General features: G+C 36.6%; 1 protein-coding gene across 2 annotated transcripts in view; it reads right to left on the bottom strand.

Moving 5' to 3' along the window:
• Positions 1 to 14,602, bottom strand: part of Bmp5 (bone morphogenetic protein 5) — a 102,534-nt gene that overhangs the window by 32,335 nt on the left and 55,597 nt on the right. For both annotated transcript variants that reach the window (XM_074081871.1, XM_020153248.2), the window contains exon 3: positions 5,009 to 5,157. In XM_074081871.1, coding sequence (XP_073937972.1) covers positions 5,009 to 5,157 — 149 coding nt within the window. The remainder of the gene's footprint in view (positions 1 to 5,008; positions 5,158 to 14,602) is intronic.

The raw sequence follows: 14,602 nt of genomic DNA, 5'->3' as shown, positions 1-14,602 counted from the left end.
ATAACCATTTTTATCCACCAAAGTTGGTAATCATGAGCCTGACAACAAAACTGTTTAATTTTGCCTTTCCCCTGCAGACTACCACTTGTGAATTTGTCTAAACTCTTTTAAATCGTCTATAGAAACTTTATCATAAAATAACTTGTGTGTGTACTTAGCAGACACACCACATAACTTCTCTTAGGATTTATATATCCAGAATAGATATATTTATTTATTTTCATTTAAATTAAATATCAAAACTTTGTCTATGAGCAAGAATGATATATAAATGTCTTTCTTTGACACTTATGCATCAATTGTAATGGAATTCAATTTGACAGTTTAATTTCTTGTTTGGGTATAAAATTTAATGAAACTTTGAAATCTGTGAATTTAAGCCTGAAGTTCAACCTTGATATAGTTGGAAATTAAGCCATGATGATGTTCAAAGGAAAATGACCTTTGCTGTCTTATTTTAAAGAGTCTGCTGCTTCTTGGACATTGAACAACACTTTGATGACCTGAATACAAATGAATCAGAAACATATGGATTGAATTTTCCTTGACAAATAAGTGGGTTTGAATAAGAAGGGAAAAAGTCACTGGCAAAATTCATTCTGCATATTACCAAAACTAAAATGTCTGAAAACAGGGCTTTTTAAAAGCCATTCTAATGAACCCCAAAACACTATCTTTGTTTTTCCATCTTTAACTTATTCTATAAACCCATGTTTGAAAGAAAAAAAGAATTAATTTACTTGGAAGGTTTAGACTCTATAAAGTATCAAACAATGGAAATTATAGTGGAGGGAAAAACCCAAGTCTTAAAAGAAGATTAAATTGTTATCTATGTAATAAACCATGTGCAGTGTGTGTGGGAAAAAAACATTGCCATCAATCATAAGGAAAATTAATAAGACTCAATAAGTCAGATAATTAAAGTAACTTTAGAATTTAAGGGGCTGAAAAATCTTACAATAAATTACAGCGTAGACCTAGGCCTCCTGGTTTGCCCTTAAAAACATAAATAGTGCCTGTTTTATCATGGAGGTTTGTTGACCACCATGAGAGCACTTTGCAGGGCTGGATGAAACAACTTCCCGGTACTTCCCAGAGTGTGTGGTGAGAAGCAGCTATGTTTCTTTTGCATTTGCTTGTTCATAGGTTTGCTTTATTTTGCTGAAACAAACATATACAGAGATTAGAGAATTATCTCTCCAGCATGAAAAAATATTCAATAAAATAACCTTAAACTCTCTTGCCAAATCCATTGTGGTTCATTTGTCAAATCTCTAAAAAGATTATTCCACAAACTGACATATTTTCCACAGGTCCTCAGAGGAGCCATAATGCTACTTTTGCCTTCCAAAATATATTTAGACCTCTTCGCTATTTTTTCTTCACAGAGGCAGAATAAACAAATTCTAGTGGCCTCTATCACTGACTTTCTCCCCACCTTATGGTATCAAGTATTTAACTAGTGAGTTGTGGTTTGCTCCCCAAAACTCTGCTCCTGCTTCATTTTCAACTGGTCTGGATAATATTCCTCCCAAACTCACAGTTCAGAATAACTGCTCTAGAGTAACACATTCGGTGACAGGTGGCCCACAAAAGCCACGTTTACTTACAAACTCATCCAAACTACTCAAGGCAGGTTTTTAATGTCTATGACCAGCGTTGTACCAGCTACTGGAGATTCAGTTGTGAACGAGAGGTGTACCTCGCACGACCTCATGAAACTTACGTCCTTGCACACACAGAGTCCTGTTGGGTTGCTGTGATTGATGAAAGCAGAAGTCTATGTCTTTTACAACTCATGGTCAAGCTACAAGTGTAGATTACACTTAATTTAAATTTCATGTTCTGCCTATCATTTCTCCCCAGATCACTTTCCTATTAACATCTGTAACCATATTTTATTCGGGAGAATTGTTGTAGCCAATTGTAGACTGTGACTTTTGTCTGACTGTGTCATGTCAGTAGAGTGTGCACTCATCCAGGAATGAGTGATTTCCCGTTTTTAATACCACTCCACACCCCCATACCTCCTTCCTTCTCCATCCCTATTTCTTAAAACCATACCCAGCTGACCCAGCTTTAAAGGCCAACTCCACCATGGCTCTTTTGGCTTTGTTGTATTTTTCCATACTTTCTCCTTTGCCTTCCCATAGTGTCTTAATTGTGTGTCACTATTTTGAGCTTTATGCTTTCTGAATTTAGCTATGTACATCTATCCCCCATTTTATGCTTTCTTAACATGTCGTGTTTCACACGTATAGCTACTCAATAATTTTATGTTGGACAAACGAGTAACAGACAATACATGAATTTGAAAGAAGACTTTTCTGAGTGTCGTCCATTTATGATTTCCATTGCTTTTTGCTGAGAAGGAAACATATTCAGAATCCAAGTGTTGCAAATAAAAGATGGTGTGTTATCTCTGTTTGAAGCAGTGATAATGAGTGAGGCTGTGATATCCAAAGTATCTGGTTATTCACATTTACAGAAAAGTGTCGCAGGTATATTGTGTATGAAGTCACTTGCTTTCTCGGGGCCTTGTATGCTTTGCTTCTGGTTAAAATTTGTTTGAAGGATTGCTTAAACACAAGAAGCCAGCTAGCCTGGGACACTTAACCATTTTAGTAGTCTTTGTGTTCAGCAATATTAGAGAAACAAAGAAAAGCAAAAAATATTAGAGAAGGTTGTATACTTCAAACCTCATTCTTAAGTTTAAAAAAACTGAAATCTTTGAAAGGAGCAAAATGTTAGTTTAATCATTTTAGGTTCAAAAAGATAAATAATAGAACAGTACTTTAACGTAAAATTACCCATGGAATATAAGAGAATTAAATCAGGGAGAAACAGAAACTCAAAATATAAATTCTCCCCAAGAAAAATATAAATTCACAGCAAGACAGAACTTAAATAGTAAAAGAAAGAGAAAAAAGCAATACAACTAAAGAGGGGGAGAAAAGCAAAAAAGAGAAACTTCAGAACATCACATGGGGCGAGGGAGAGATGGAAATTAGAAGGAAACAGGCCGATCGCATTTCATAGATTTCTTGATTTGTTTAGTTAGACATTTCAGGCATATCCCCCAGGAGAAGACTGAGAGAAGCACATACCACTAATTCAATTTTTCTTGCTTGGGCCACATACCAGGGAAGAAACAACTGGTTCACCCCCACAGTACCGACTCCCCAGTCACATTTCTGACCATAAATGTACAGTAGTTTAACATTGTAAGAATTCTTGGAAGATTATTTAAATATGTGCTTTTCTCAGTCTACGTTTATAACGCTTGAACTCTGAGGGTCCCCAACAATAATCTCAAAGCCATAATTGGAAAATAACCTATAATCCAAAATACTTAAATTGTTGACAAAAATTCAGCATTGCAATTAAAATCTATGGAAAAAGTCTGGATTTGGGAGCAGAAGAGAAGTCTGAAATACTTTCTATAAGAATTTTCTCTTTCTAGATCAGGATTTAGAGCACACAAAACCTTCACTAGACTAACCTTGTGATCTGTTTAATTTGTGTCAGTCAACTGCCATATATATATATATCTATATACATATGTACACATGCATGTATATGCAATCCTGGAATGACATTGCTTATGATGCTATTGAAAGAAGATGGTAATAGGTAAAATCCACCATGATGTCTTAGTGTGTATAGCAGTGAATTCCCTTGAAAGAGGCCCCATACAGATCAAACCTGTACTAACTCTGTAGTTTATTAAGCAAGATTTTACTGTCATGCCAAAGAGGAATGAAAGAGACAGACTCTGGATCTAATGTTTTCTTGACTGATTTTGAGATAAAGGCAGTGAAACTTAAACAAGGTAGGTCCTCTTATTAATAATTTTTTAAAGCTCACCATCCTGATTGTAACGTTTGTAGGGTGGGGGCATGCACATGGGGTAGAAGTTCATCGTATATTTCTAAATACTTAAAACTTCATTAATCAAACTAACACACCAGTTAATAAATTGTGTCCTAACTTGTACTCTGTGGACTCAGAGAAGTTTGGCCTTGGCTTCCCTGACCACTTGACTGATGATGCTAAAGGTCTTCCCACAGCCTACCCTTGTTCTGTTCCTTTTGTCTGAAATGTCTGTCCCCTTCCCCTAATCACTTTTTCTTTGTCTTTAGGGCTGTAGCTCACAATCGCTCTCTGTTCTCTGTTCTTGTGTCCCCTGGACATTTTTGCACACATACAGGCAGGCATTCTCTAATACTGATGTGTGATTCCTGGCTTATACCTCACTCTGCTGCCAACCTCACAACACTGTCTCTGCGTCTGCTTACTATTGTATCCCCAGATCGAACAAAGTGCATAACAGTGAGCAGAAGAATTATAATTTTTCCTGGGGCTCCTAATAAACGAAGATTTCCTACATATCCCTCCACAGATAACTGGAGCACTTGTCTTTGACCAAATATTGCAGCGTGTTAACAGCATATGATATTATTTTCTGCAGTTTGTGATGTGTGATTGTTGTTCTATCTCCATCCTCCATCCTCCCTTGTGTAACTGGCACCGCCTTTGTTTTCCTAGCACTTAAATATAAATATAAATATATTCTAGTCATGTTTTAAGATAGAATTTGCAAACAGTAATAGTCACTCTTCTTTGATGAACTGTTGTATTATGTTTTTGCAAATTATATAGTTGTGTAACCATCACCACAACCAAAATAAAGTAGCATTGTACATAGCTATCTTTCCTTATTATTATATTACATTAGTGTTACTTATTTGCACATGGATCTTTAGCACAAGACTAAAAATCCCTGGAGAGCAAGAATTGCACCTCTTTTCCTTAACCTTAGACCCCAAAGCCTGACAAATAGTGTGCAGTGAATAAGTGTGTTCATAAATCGAATATATTGTACAATCTTATGGAATGTGTTACCTTGTAGATCAGGATAAAGCAAACATTGATTAAATCACAGAGAAAGCAGTGACCCACAATGTGTCAAAACAAGTCCCACAAAATACTGAAATTCAGTGCTTACCATCGCTGGTTTCCACGCAAAGCTGTAAGCCCAAGTTGTTTTGTGGATTAATCACCCAGTGATTGCTGGTCACAGTGATATCAAAGACAAGCCAACCCACATCTAAAGCTTGGGCTTTTCTTGTGTCTAACAGGAAGAGATCTGCATCCCTAAGGAGAAAAAGAACAAAAAAGAAGTCACAGGTCTGAGTGAAGGTCATCATTTCCTATGCTTAAGTGAAAACATTTCAAAAGAACCCTTTAAACACAGAAGCTGATTGAAGAACAAGGGAAACAAGTGTGGAAGGATAAAACACAGAATGCTTTATGCTCTTCTCTCAATCCAAACCTGGTACAGATTAGTAATATCTGAAAGTAATTTCCATTTTCCTTCTTCTCTCTGGCCTTTGCAAACTGATGTAGTGGTCTTAATATGGTCCCTGGTCATCAGTGTTCCTGAAAGCCAACATCTGTAAGTACCCCTCAAAACAAAGAAGTAAAATGAGGAGAGACAGAAATGAAAATTGATGCTCCAGCCTGGATGACTGTGGATCCCAAAAGAATGGACCACAGGCAGGGCTCAAGTTGAGCATCTGTTTTAGGGATAGTTTTCTCATATTTCACATTTTTATTATAATACTTTCATAGATGCAAAAGGCCAAGAAAGGGTTACAGAGCATGCCTTTGGATCAAGGGATAAATCCCATGACTTGGGCAGCATGACCCACCATGACTGGGTTTAGCATCGTCTGAAGTCTAAGTCCCAGGACAGTAATGGCTGTGAATGGAACTTGTATGATGTAGGATAATCTTTACAGGGCTAGACTTATTAACACTGGTGAATATACTTTTGAATCTTAACTTTCACATAAAATTTACAAATATATGTGTATTTGTTCAATTATAGTGAATTATTTAATTTATTGTTTCCTTGCTATCAGTAGTGTCTAAGCTAAATGTTACCAATTTCAAAATTTAATCTTTACAGCAATATTTTCATATTGATGGGATAGAGGTTCAGATAGGGCAATTGTAAAACACTGGAACTCCTTCAAGATAAAGTAAAAAACCACTACTTTGCATTTTTATCACTGTTAATACTATGTATGTAAAGATACACATGTATTTATATATATATAAAGGAGACATATGTCATTTACATTGAGTATTATTCTATTGCATTAGCCATCAATTATCTATCTATATCATAGAAAAAGTCACATAAAGGTGGCTTACAAAATGTGAAAAAAGAAAGTTTGAACAGATCATACATAGAAATTGTTTCTTTAGAGACATTCTAAAATTTAAATTTTGAACTATTTTTAACAAAAAAGTAAAAATCTCTGTCTATAATTTAGAAACTACACCTTCATTTCTTTATTTTAACTTGATTTATACTGTTCTCTCACTAGTCTAGACAAACTGAAATAAAAGTAAGATGACCGATTAAATCATCTGGCTACTGTATAACCGACTACACTTGTTTTACTTTCTTTCACAATCTCAAACATGCCATCTACTAGAGGAAGACTGCAGACACTTTTTTCAAATCTGATACTGGATGCTGTTGGAGATACCACAGTACAAAGCAGTGAAAGGATTCATTTATTTTCCTCTTGAATTGTAGGAATCCATTATAATCACAGAATGAGAGAATGTTAATCAAACCCTGCCTCTTTCCTCCTAGTTTGGAAAACCCACTGAATAAACAGAATAAAGAAAATAAAGTGTCCTTAGTTTTTAGGTATTTGGTAAACATCTCTGAAACTGTAATCTTGGAATTTACCCCATTGCTGGGAGTCAACCTGGGAAATACTCAGGTGCTAGAAGAAGGCAGCCCTCATTTGCAATATGGCAAAGATACTGAGTCAGTTCTGCAGAGTTTATCATGCCATTCTTTAAAATACTTGAAAAACCAAAAAAGAACCAAGAGATAAGTTTTAGAGACAAATTAACAAACATCTCTAGGTAGCCACTTATGTGATAGTTCTATTTTTTTAAATATGCCATCTTTTCAACTATCCTTGACCAAATCTCAACTCTCACTAATGCATCTCTGAGGAAAACAGTTTCAGTTTTAATGGTCATATTTAGGAAAAAAAACTAACCAAAATCTCCCGCAAGCTCTAACTATCTCAGTTTCACTGATGTTGAATACGGTTCATTGTAAGGAACGCTAGGCAGTGTCTAGTTTTAAAAATCCATGTGCTTTAAATCACCTTGGAAAAGTTATAAAAGTTTGATTTTTTTAAGCGCCACCATGGTTTCCTATGCAGGATCATACTGTGCTATTCTTGACTGACCATTTCCTTCCTTCCTTCCTTCTCTCTCCTTTAATATAAAAAGCTCTTCTGCATTACTTATAGGCATCAGAATTTGCTTTGGGAAAATTGAGTCTATAACTAACTTACACAATGACAATGATTGTGTAATTTGCACTCATATGGGAACTTTCATAATTATGTGTTAAAAATAAATCCCCACTAATTCTACAGAAAATCAGATACCTTTTTTGAAGCAAAAATTTCTCCACTAAAACACAGTACTTATATCACTGGAAGAAATAAAATATCCTAAGTATTTTCTAAGCAGAGTATAAAATAAGCTCATTACAATTGCCCTGTCTCACTATTTTTATTTGACTTTTGAAAGAAATTCTTACGAGCTGGGTAAGGTGGTGCATGCCTATAATCCCAGCCCTCAGGAGACTGAGGCAGGAGGATGGAGAGTTCAAGGCCAGCCTGGGCAACAAAAACAAACACACTCTTATAGGATGACTGGAGGAGTGGCTCAAGTGGTAGAGCACCTGCCTAGCAAGTGTGAAGCCCTGAGTTTGAATCCCAGTACTGCAAAAAAAAAAGTAGGCTAAAGAAACTCTTACAATATTTAATAAGAGGAAATTTTAAATATTAATTCATCTAAGTAGAGAAAAATATGTAGAAAGATATGTTCAGGAATAATTCTATAATTTTTGTGTTTCAAGCAATTACAACATTTAAACAAAAATCAAAGTCTTTTCAGCACAGGAAATAAAGTCTATTTACATTAATGTATGTAAGCCAGCAGTTCAAAATGCCATCCCTGTTTCCCAAAAGTACCATTACAAAGTACCATTGTTGACGTGATTTAAACAAAAGCATTTATTGTGTCATGGGTCTGGAGGTCACAAGCTCCAACCAAGGCATCGTCAGGGTTGGCTACTTCTGGAGTCTGGGGACACCTATTCTAGGTCTCTGTTCTCAGCTTGCAGATGACCATTTTCTCCCTGCATCTCTTCGTATCTCCACCTTCTCTGCACGTTTCTGTCCAAATGTCCACTTCTACTAATTTCACATGAGCTTCATTGGCTCTACAAAAGCCCTAAAGACTTAGCAGCAGAATTCATAAGCCCAAATAAGGTCACACTCTGAGTTTCTGGAGGTTGGAAGTCAACCTAAGAGTTTGGGACAAAGGATACACAACTTAACCTAGCACGTTATTCAAATGTACTTTTAAAGCAGAAAAAATCCTATATGTGAATATTGAATCTTTATTGACATTGCAGCACTTATCAACACCAAAATATTTTCAGAACAAATAGGTGTAAGTAAATGTACATTCCTGGAAATTCATAGTTACTCAAATTTTTACTTTTCTTTGTCAGGTAAAATTTTGACATTTGCCTTGTGTGTGATATACATCAGCATAATGTACCTTCCTTTACAGCTAATGAAGTCATCATGCAGTGGTTGAATGCTCAGTCATATCAAACAGGTAAAATATTTCCAGTACCCAGAAGGACTTACTTGGATATGAAGTATCAGCTATTTTAAGTACATGCGCGCAAAGGTGAAAACAGTGCAATGTGTACTGACATTCATGGTCAATGTGAATATATGTGAGCAGATCTGACTTTAATCACGACAAGAGGAAAGAACTGGAGAGCCTGTACCTACTCTGTGAGAGTCCTCTTCATTTTGCTACAAGGGTAAGAGCTTCATATGTAAGCCTTGGGTGTTTTAAAATACGAGAAGAATATGTATACTGCTAAAGACTGAGCAGCAGAAGTCATAATTTGAGTTACCTCCATGCTTCTAGCTCATCTGAATACAACTCAGTGGATGGGAAATTTGAAGGTCTATATCTAAGAACATAATAGTGAAAGAGCCAAAACTTAACTTTTATTGACTTCTGACCAATATCAGTGCCTTATAATGAAATAGTGAGGATTTAATCAAGTAAGGAATTACTCAGCCTCAGTTTACCTCCGTGTAAAAATGCCATGGTAATAAAATGATACAATATCCTGTTCTTAAAGTTTTGTCAAGACCAAATATGACACATGTTGTAGAGGTATAATATCCAATATATTGCTACATCAATATCTGCAGATAGATATATAAAAAAAAGAAGAGTGACAAGGCATTTTACATTTGAATTTGTACATGGTCTACATGGTCTGCCATAATGCAGATGTGTCTAAATGGCTGAATTCTGACCCACAAAGTTTAGAAAGGAGTTATTTGGAAAGCCACATTATCTTTAAATGACTTCAATCAGTCTTGGTTTTGGATTTTTGTTAGAATTGTTTGCAAAAGAAGGAGAAAGAAGACAAAGAGGGAGAGAGGAGGAAGGAGAAAAGAAAGATGAGGAGGTAGGGAAAAAAGAGGGCACAAAAAAATTTCATAATTATTCCTGGGAATTTTGTCTCAAAAACTCAGCAGTTAGCTGTCATTAGAATTCTCCCTTTTAGAAGTCACTTACATGAGATAGAGTCAGACATTGCACCGTGGGTACAACACTTATCCATCTAAATAAATGATAAAATCAACAAAAAACATCTTGTGGGTACTTTTACTTTTGATAACAGTATTTCCCATGACAGTTTCATATACAGACTCCAAAAATGCCATTTTTCAAGTATGGTAGATGGCCCTGAAAACCACGTTCTCTTTACCACTGTGATGTATGAGCAGGCATTACCTCAGCTTAGGCATACCCTTAGCATCTGCTGGTTGAATGGTGTGGGCAGCACTTGGGCTTCACTCAGCTCCTTCAGATTCCACTAACTTCCATATTCTCTTAAAAGACCAAGTCAGAGCATGGGGGCACCATTAATAAGAAGAATTTAGTAGCTAGGAAACTACTTGTGTCATTGGCAGGGAGGCTGGGAGGTGGGCTCATCTGTCCTTGTGGGGTCTGTGCTCTGTCCTGTGTCCTCTATCTCACTTCCATCCTTCCTTTCTGACTGTCTGCCCTGAGGTCGTATCATCAGATGTAGAGTAAAAACCTCGTGTCTACAGTTAGCCCCACTATTGTGGAAGGTCAGTCTCCACAATAAATCCTCATTGCAGCAATCCCCACAGGGATTAATGACAGCCGCCTTGTGTTTGGTTGATTATTTTAGACCATTTACTTCAGTGTTGTAGGGGCAGTACTTGTGTCCTCCTTGGGTCACATGGTTATAAATTTGCCTTGCTTTCCCCAAATCACAGGCCAGGAACCTACAGAATGCCTTATTCACTTACTCATAGAATTCTACACACCATTGCTTCTGGATCACAAACTCATTTCAAAGCAAATGAAGGACAGAACGGGGACCGTGCCCATGGAATTCTCTGGTCTCTACTGCCCCCATCACTGGGAGGCGGATAAGAGAGTGAAATGTCTTTTTGATGACCCAGTTATGCACAAGTTCAGTAACATTATCGTACAATAATAAACTGATATCCTTCAGGAAGCTTAACTTGATCTAAAATAACAATCAATATAGCCCATACAACTGTTTCTTCCATAATCACATGAAATGGGATGGCACCTCTCTCTCTCTCTCTCTCTCTCTCTCTCTCTCTCTCTCTCTCTCTCTCTCTTTCTCTCTCTCTGCACAAATAGCAAAATGTTGCTTTGGATTCCTAAGACATTGGTCTTTGCTGGTCCAGAGCTCTTATTCCCCAACGGCACAATCCTGGCCATGACAATGACTTTACTAAATTCAAAGTTGAAACAGCCACTTGGCCACTCTGACCTCCTCTTGCCAACGATTCAACAAGCCAATTAGAAGTTGCTACACTATGTGGGATAAATGGTCTAAAACATCCAGGATAAACTGGCCTGCTACTACCACAATAGGTACAGGAGATTTTCTGAGACACCTCTTGTACTTCCTTGTCAGATGGCAAAAGTCAACAGGAATCAGCTCAATGCAGTCATCACTAGTAACGAGCCAGGCTCCACAAGAATGAACTGCTTTACCTCACTAGGTAAGGAACAGTGGCTCACCACGGTGCTCGTTAAAACAGAAAAATATGGATTGCATAATGGAAGAAGGAACATATAGATAGCTATAGATAGCAGCTCAAACCTGTAACAAGTCACAGAAAATGAAAATTATAGTATCATGGTACTTCTTCCTTATTTTGAGATGAAGGAATTCTATATATACTAAAAAGTTATCTTTTTTCTCATACCTTCTACATCTACCTACCATCTAGTATAAGTACTTTTGATAGTATAATTACTATTTCATATTTCAGTATTAAAGTTACACCATATCTAAGATTAGAAAAGCAATGAATGTTCAATGATGGATTAAAAGTTAAAAGAATTATTTTGGTTTTTTTTTTTAGAAATTAGGAATGGTTATGAATGACTATTTTTGTCTAATTGACCAGTTTGAACTGTTGTAATTTTGTATTTTGTCCCATTGTCTTGACAGAAACCGTAAGTCCCAAAATTTCCCTCCCTGTTTGGTTCTGTGTTGAACTCACCCACGAGATAATCGCACATGGGTTGGATAGAGGAAGGGAAGCAACAGAGTATGGTAAAATCACAGACTTTCTTGCCACTCATATGCATTGCCATTGGTCTAGCGTTGGGACAGTTGGGACTACAGCTTTTCCAGCTCCCATGGAAAGCATCCCATCCACTTCCTCAAACCCTGGCCCCAAATTTCTTCTGCAAGATCACCTCCGTCAGCTTTTCTACATCCTGGGAAAGATTATGTTGAACTTAAGATGCAGGGCATCAGTTTCCCTTGTAGGTTATCCACATCATTACAAGTACAGGGCAGACATGAGTTCTAATTTTCCCTGAGGGATCCAACTTATCGTGGCGGGTTCCAGTTCCTGTTTTCTCTAAATCTACACCCCCATTCTCCTTCCCAGCTGCCTGTTATTAGAAACATCACCAGATGCAGAGCCATTGGCCTTAAAGGAACTGGCTAGCCACATCCCAGGATTGCAGAAAGTCATATCCCTGTAACAAACCCTTATTCCTTATCACCCACAATGGTTCATTTATTTCATCAAATATAACTGACTTATGCTCTGCAATGGACTGCATTGTGTCTCTCAGAAATATGTTGGAGTCATAATCCCTGTGAATATGGTCTTGTTGGCTCTTGAGTTTGATTACTATTTTCTTAACAATACGTTCATGGTATTTAAGTGGGTATTGAATAAGTTGTATGCATTCTAGTTGAGAGCATGATGAAGGACAGAACTGATTTATGCAACTATTATGTAAAATACACATTAATAACCTATATTTACAAGTTTTGGTTGCAGAAATTCATTTATTTTCTTCAACTTTAGGAGCATCTATTGACACATAATCCATTAGTCAGCCTTAACCTCTAAGTCCAATTAAAAGAAAAAATAATTTAAACCTTATCACAAAGTAAATTTAGTTGGATAATCAACAATAAAAGATTGTGAATTAGAAACAATAGGGAAAAAAAAATATTTTCCTGGTTGTAATAGTTCCAATTTAGGTACAGATATATATGTGTGTGTATATGTATATGTATTTATATACATATATATGTATTTATATACATGTGTGTGTATATATATATATTTCACACATGTAAAGAGAAAGAAAAGGGTTGCTTAAGTAAGCTATCCCTTTAAATAGCTACTCCCTATCTAACCATGAGACACTAAACCTGGCCAGGGAAAGCTGTAGGAAATTACTTATAAGCTATACAGACAAATTTAAGAGGAAAATTTGCCCCACTGTTTCATTTCCATAAAGCATGATCCTTATAGTCTTCAGTGACATTTCTACTTTTCCCCAAATTTCTATTATTACAATTGTTTCACTTCTTCCATCTCCCTTTTCTTTGAATAGCTTGTCAAACTCTAGTAAAAATAAAAAGGTAGCACAAAAAGGGGAAGAATGCATTTTTCTCTGGGTGCTTGACACAAATACCATCATTTAAGATCTCACTTTATAGGTCTAGTATGAAACACATTAGAAAAAGACTACAAAGTAATAAATGATATTCTTTGGAGTTTATATCAAAAGTTTCATAAGCAGTTTTGTCTTTAAATTGCTAAAATCTGAATCTGTTCATGACTGATGTTTTCAAATGGTCATTATTTTCCATTCCTTAAATGTGAAATTAAAAATTTTATGAATCTCTGAGCATTATTTTCCAGAATATATGATCCTATGCTGTATTTAAAAGATTCAGATTAAAATTTGTGAAATAATACTATTAGCAAAAAAGTTAATGAAGAGGGTGCCAGAAATAAAAAAACTAATGAGTTGAATTTCCATTAAGAAAATTCAATTACTTTTCACTCTGCAGAAGTTGTTAAGCTATCGAGACATTTTTAATATTTAGCCAGTCCCCTGGCATTACATCATCCCACATTTTCCCCTACAGAGAAACCTAAATTTGTTCTACCAGGCCTATCCACAGGAGAGCTTTTCATTCAATAAGAAAAAAGGAGATGAACTGTTACGCAAATAGCCCGATCACTTTTCATGTTCCCGGTGAATGAGGATGGTCGGTACCCAGTACAAATCCCTAAGAGCCTCTTCATATAAGACCAGCTGTGAAATAGTCAAAGAAAACTTAACAGATGGTTTTATGATGCAAATCATTCCTGTTTTTAGGCATATAGTGTGGGTCTTCTCAACTTTGGCAATATGCCCATTTTGGAGCAACTCATTCTTTGTTGAGTAGAGTTGTTGCCCTGGGCCTTTCACAAGGTTTAGGGCCATCCCCACCCACATCACAACCTCAGCACTGCCATACACTGGGTGCCAGTAACATATGCTCAGCCTCCACCAACTGCAACAACCACAAATATCTCCAGACATTGCTGAATGCTTCCAACGGGCGCCAAGTTGCCCACTTGAGAACTGCAAATGCAAAGCACGCCTCCTGTACACTAAAGAAATGCAAGCTACTCTTGAGTAGGGTCCTATATACTTTAGAGAAGACATCCTCTCCTCTGATATTGGCTCTTCTTCTCTCAAGAGTCCAGGAAATCTTCTCGAGTAGAATACATTCTGAGGAATGTCCATAGAAGAATCACAAATCTTAGAGAAGCAGGAGGCCTAGAGGTGATGTAAATATGAAGCTGACTGTGAACTAGAATGATGACAGCTTAACTGAATACATCCAAGGAGTGAAGGTGGCCAACGACATCGAGCAGGCTAGCTTACAATGGTTTCACGATAGAGCACAGAAATTTATATCCATAGCCCAGCATTAGGAAGTTGATGCTTATATAGCAGATATTTTGGGGGGGGATATATAAATATATGCATGTATATATATATTTGTTAAAATTTTAATTGCAGTAAAGCTCTTTAGCACAGCAATGATACATGAAGAATGTTC

The sequence above is a fragment of the Castor canadensis genome, chromosome 8 (assembly GCF_047511655.1).
Source record: "Castor canadensis chromosome 8, mCasCan1.hap1v2, whole genome shotgun sequence".
Classification (NCBI taxonomy): Eukaryota; Metazoa; Chordata; class Mammalia; order Rodentia; family Castoridae; genus Castor; species Castor canadensis.
This window is presented reverse-complemented; position numbering and strand designations above follow the sequence as displayed.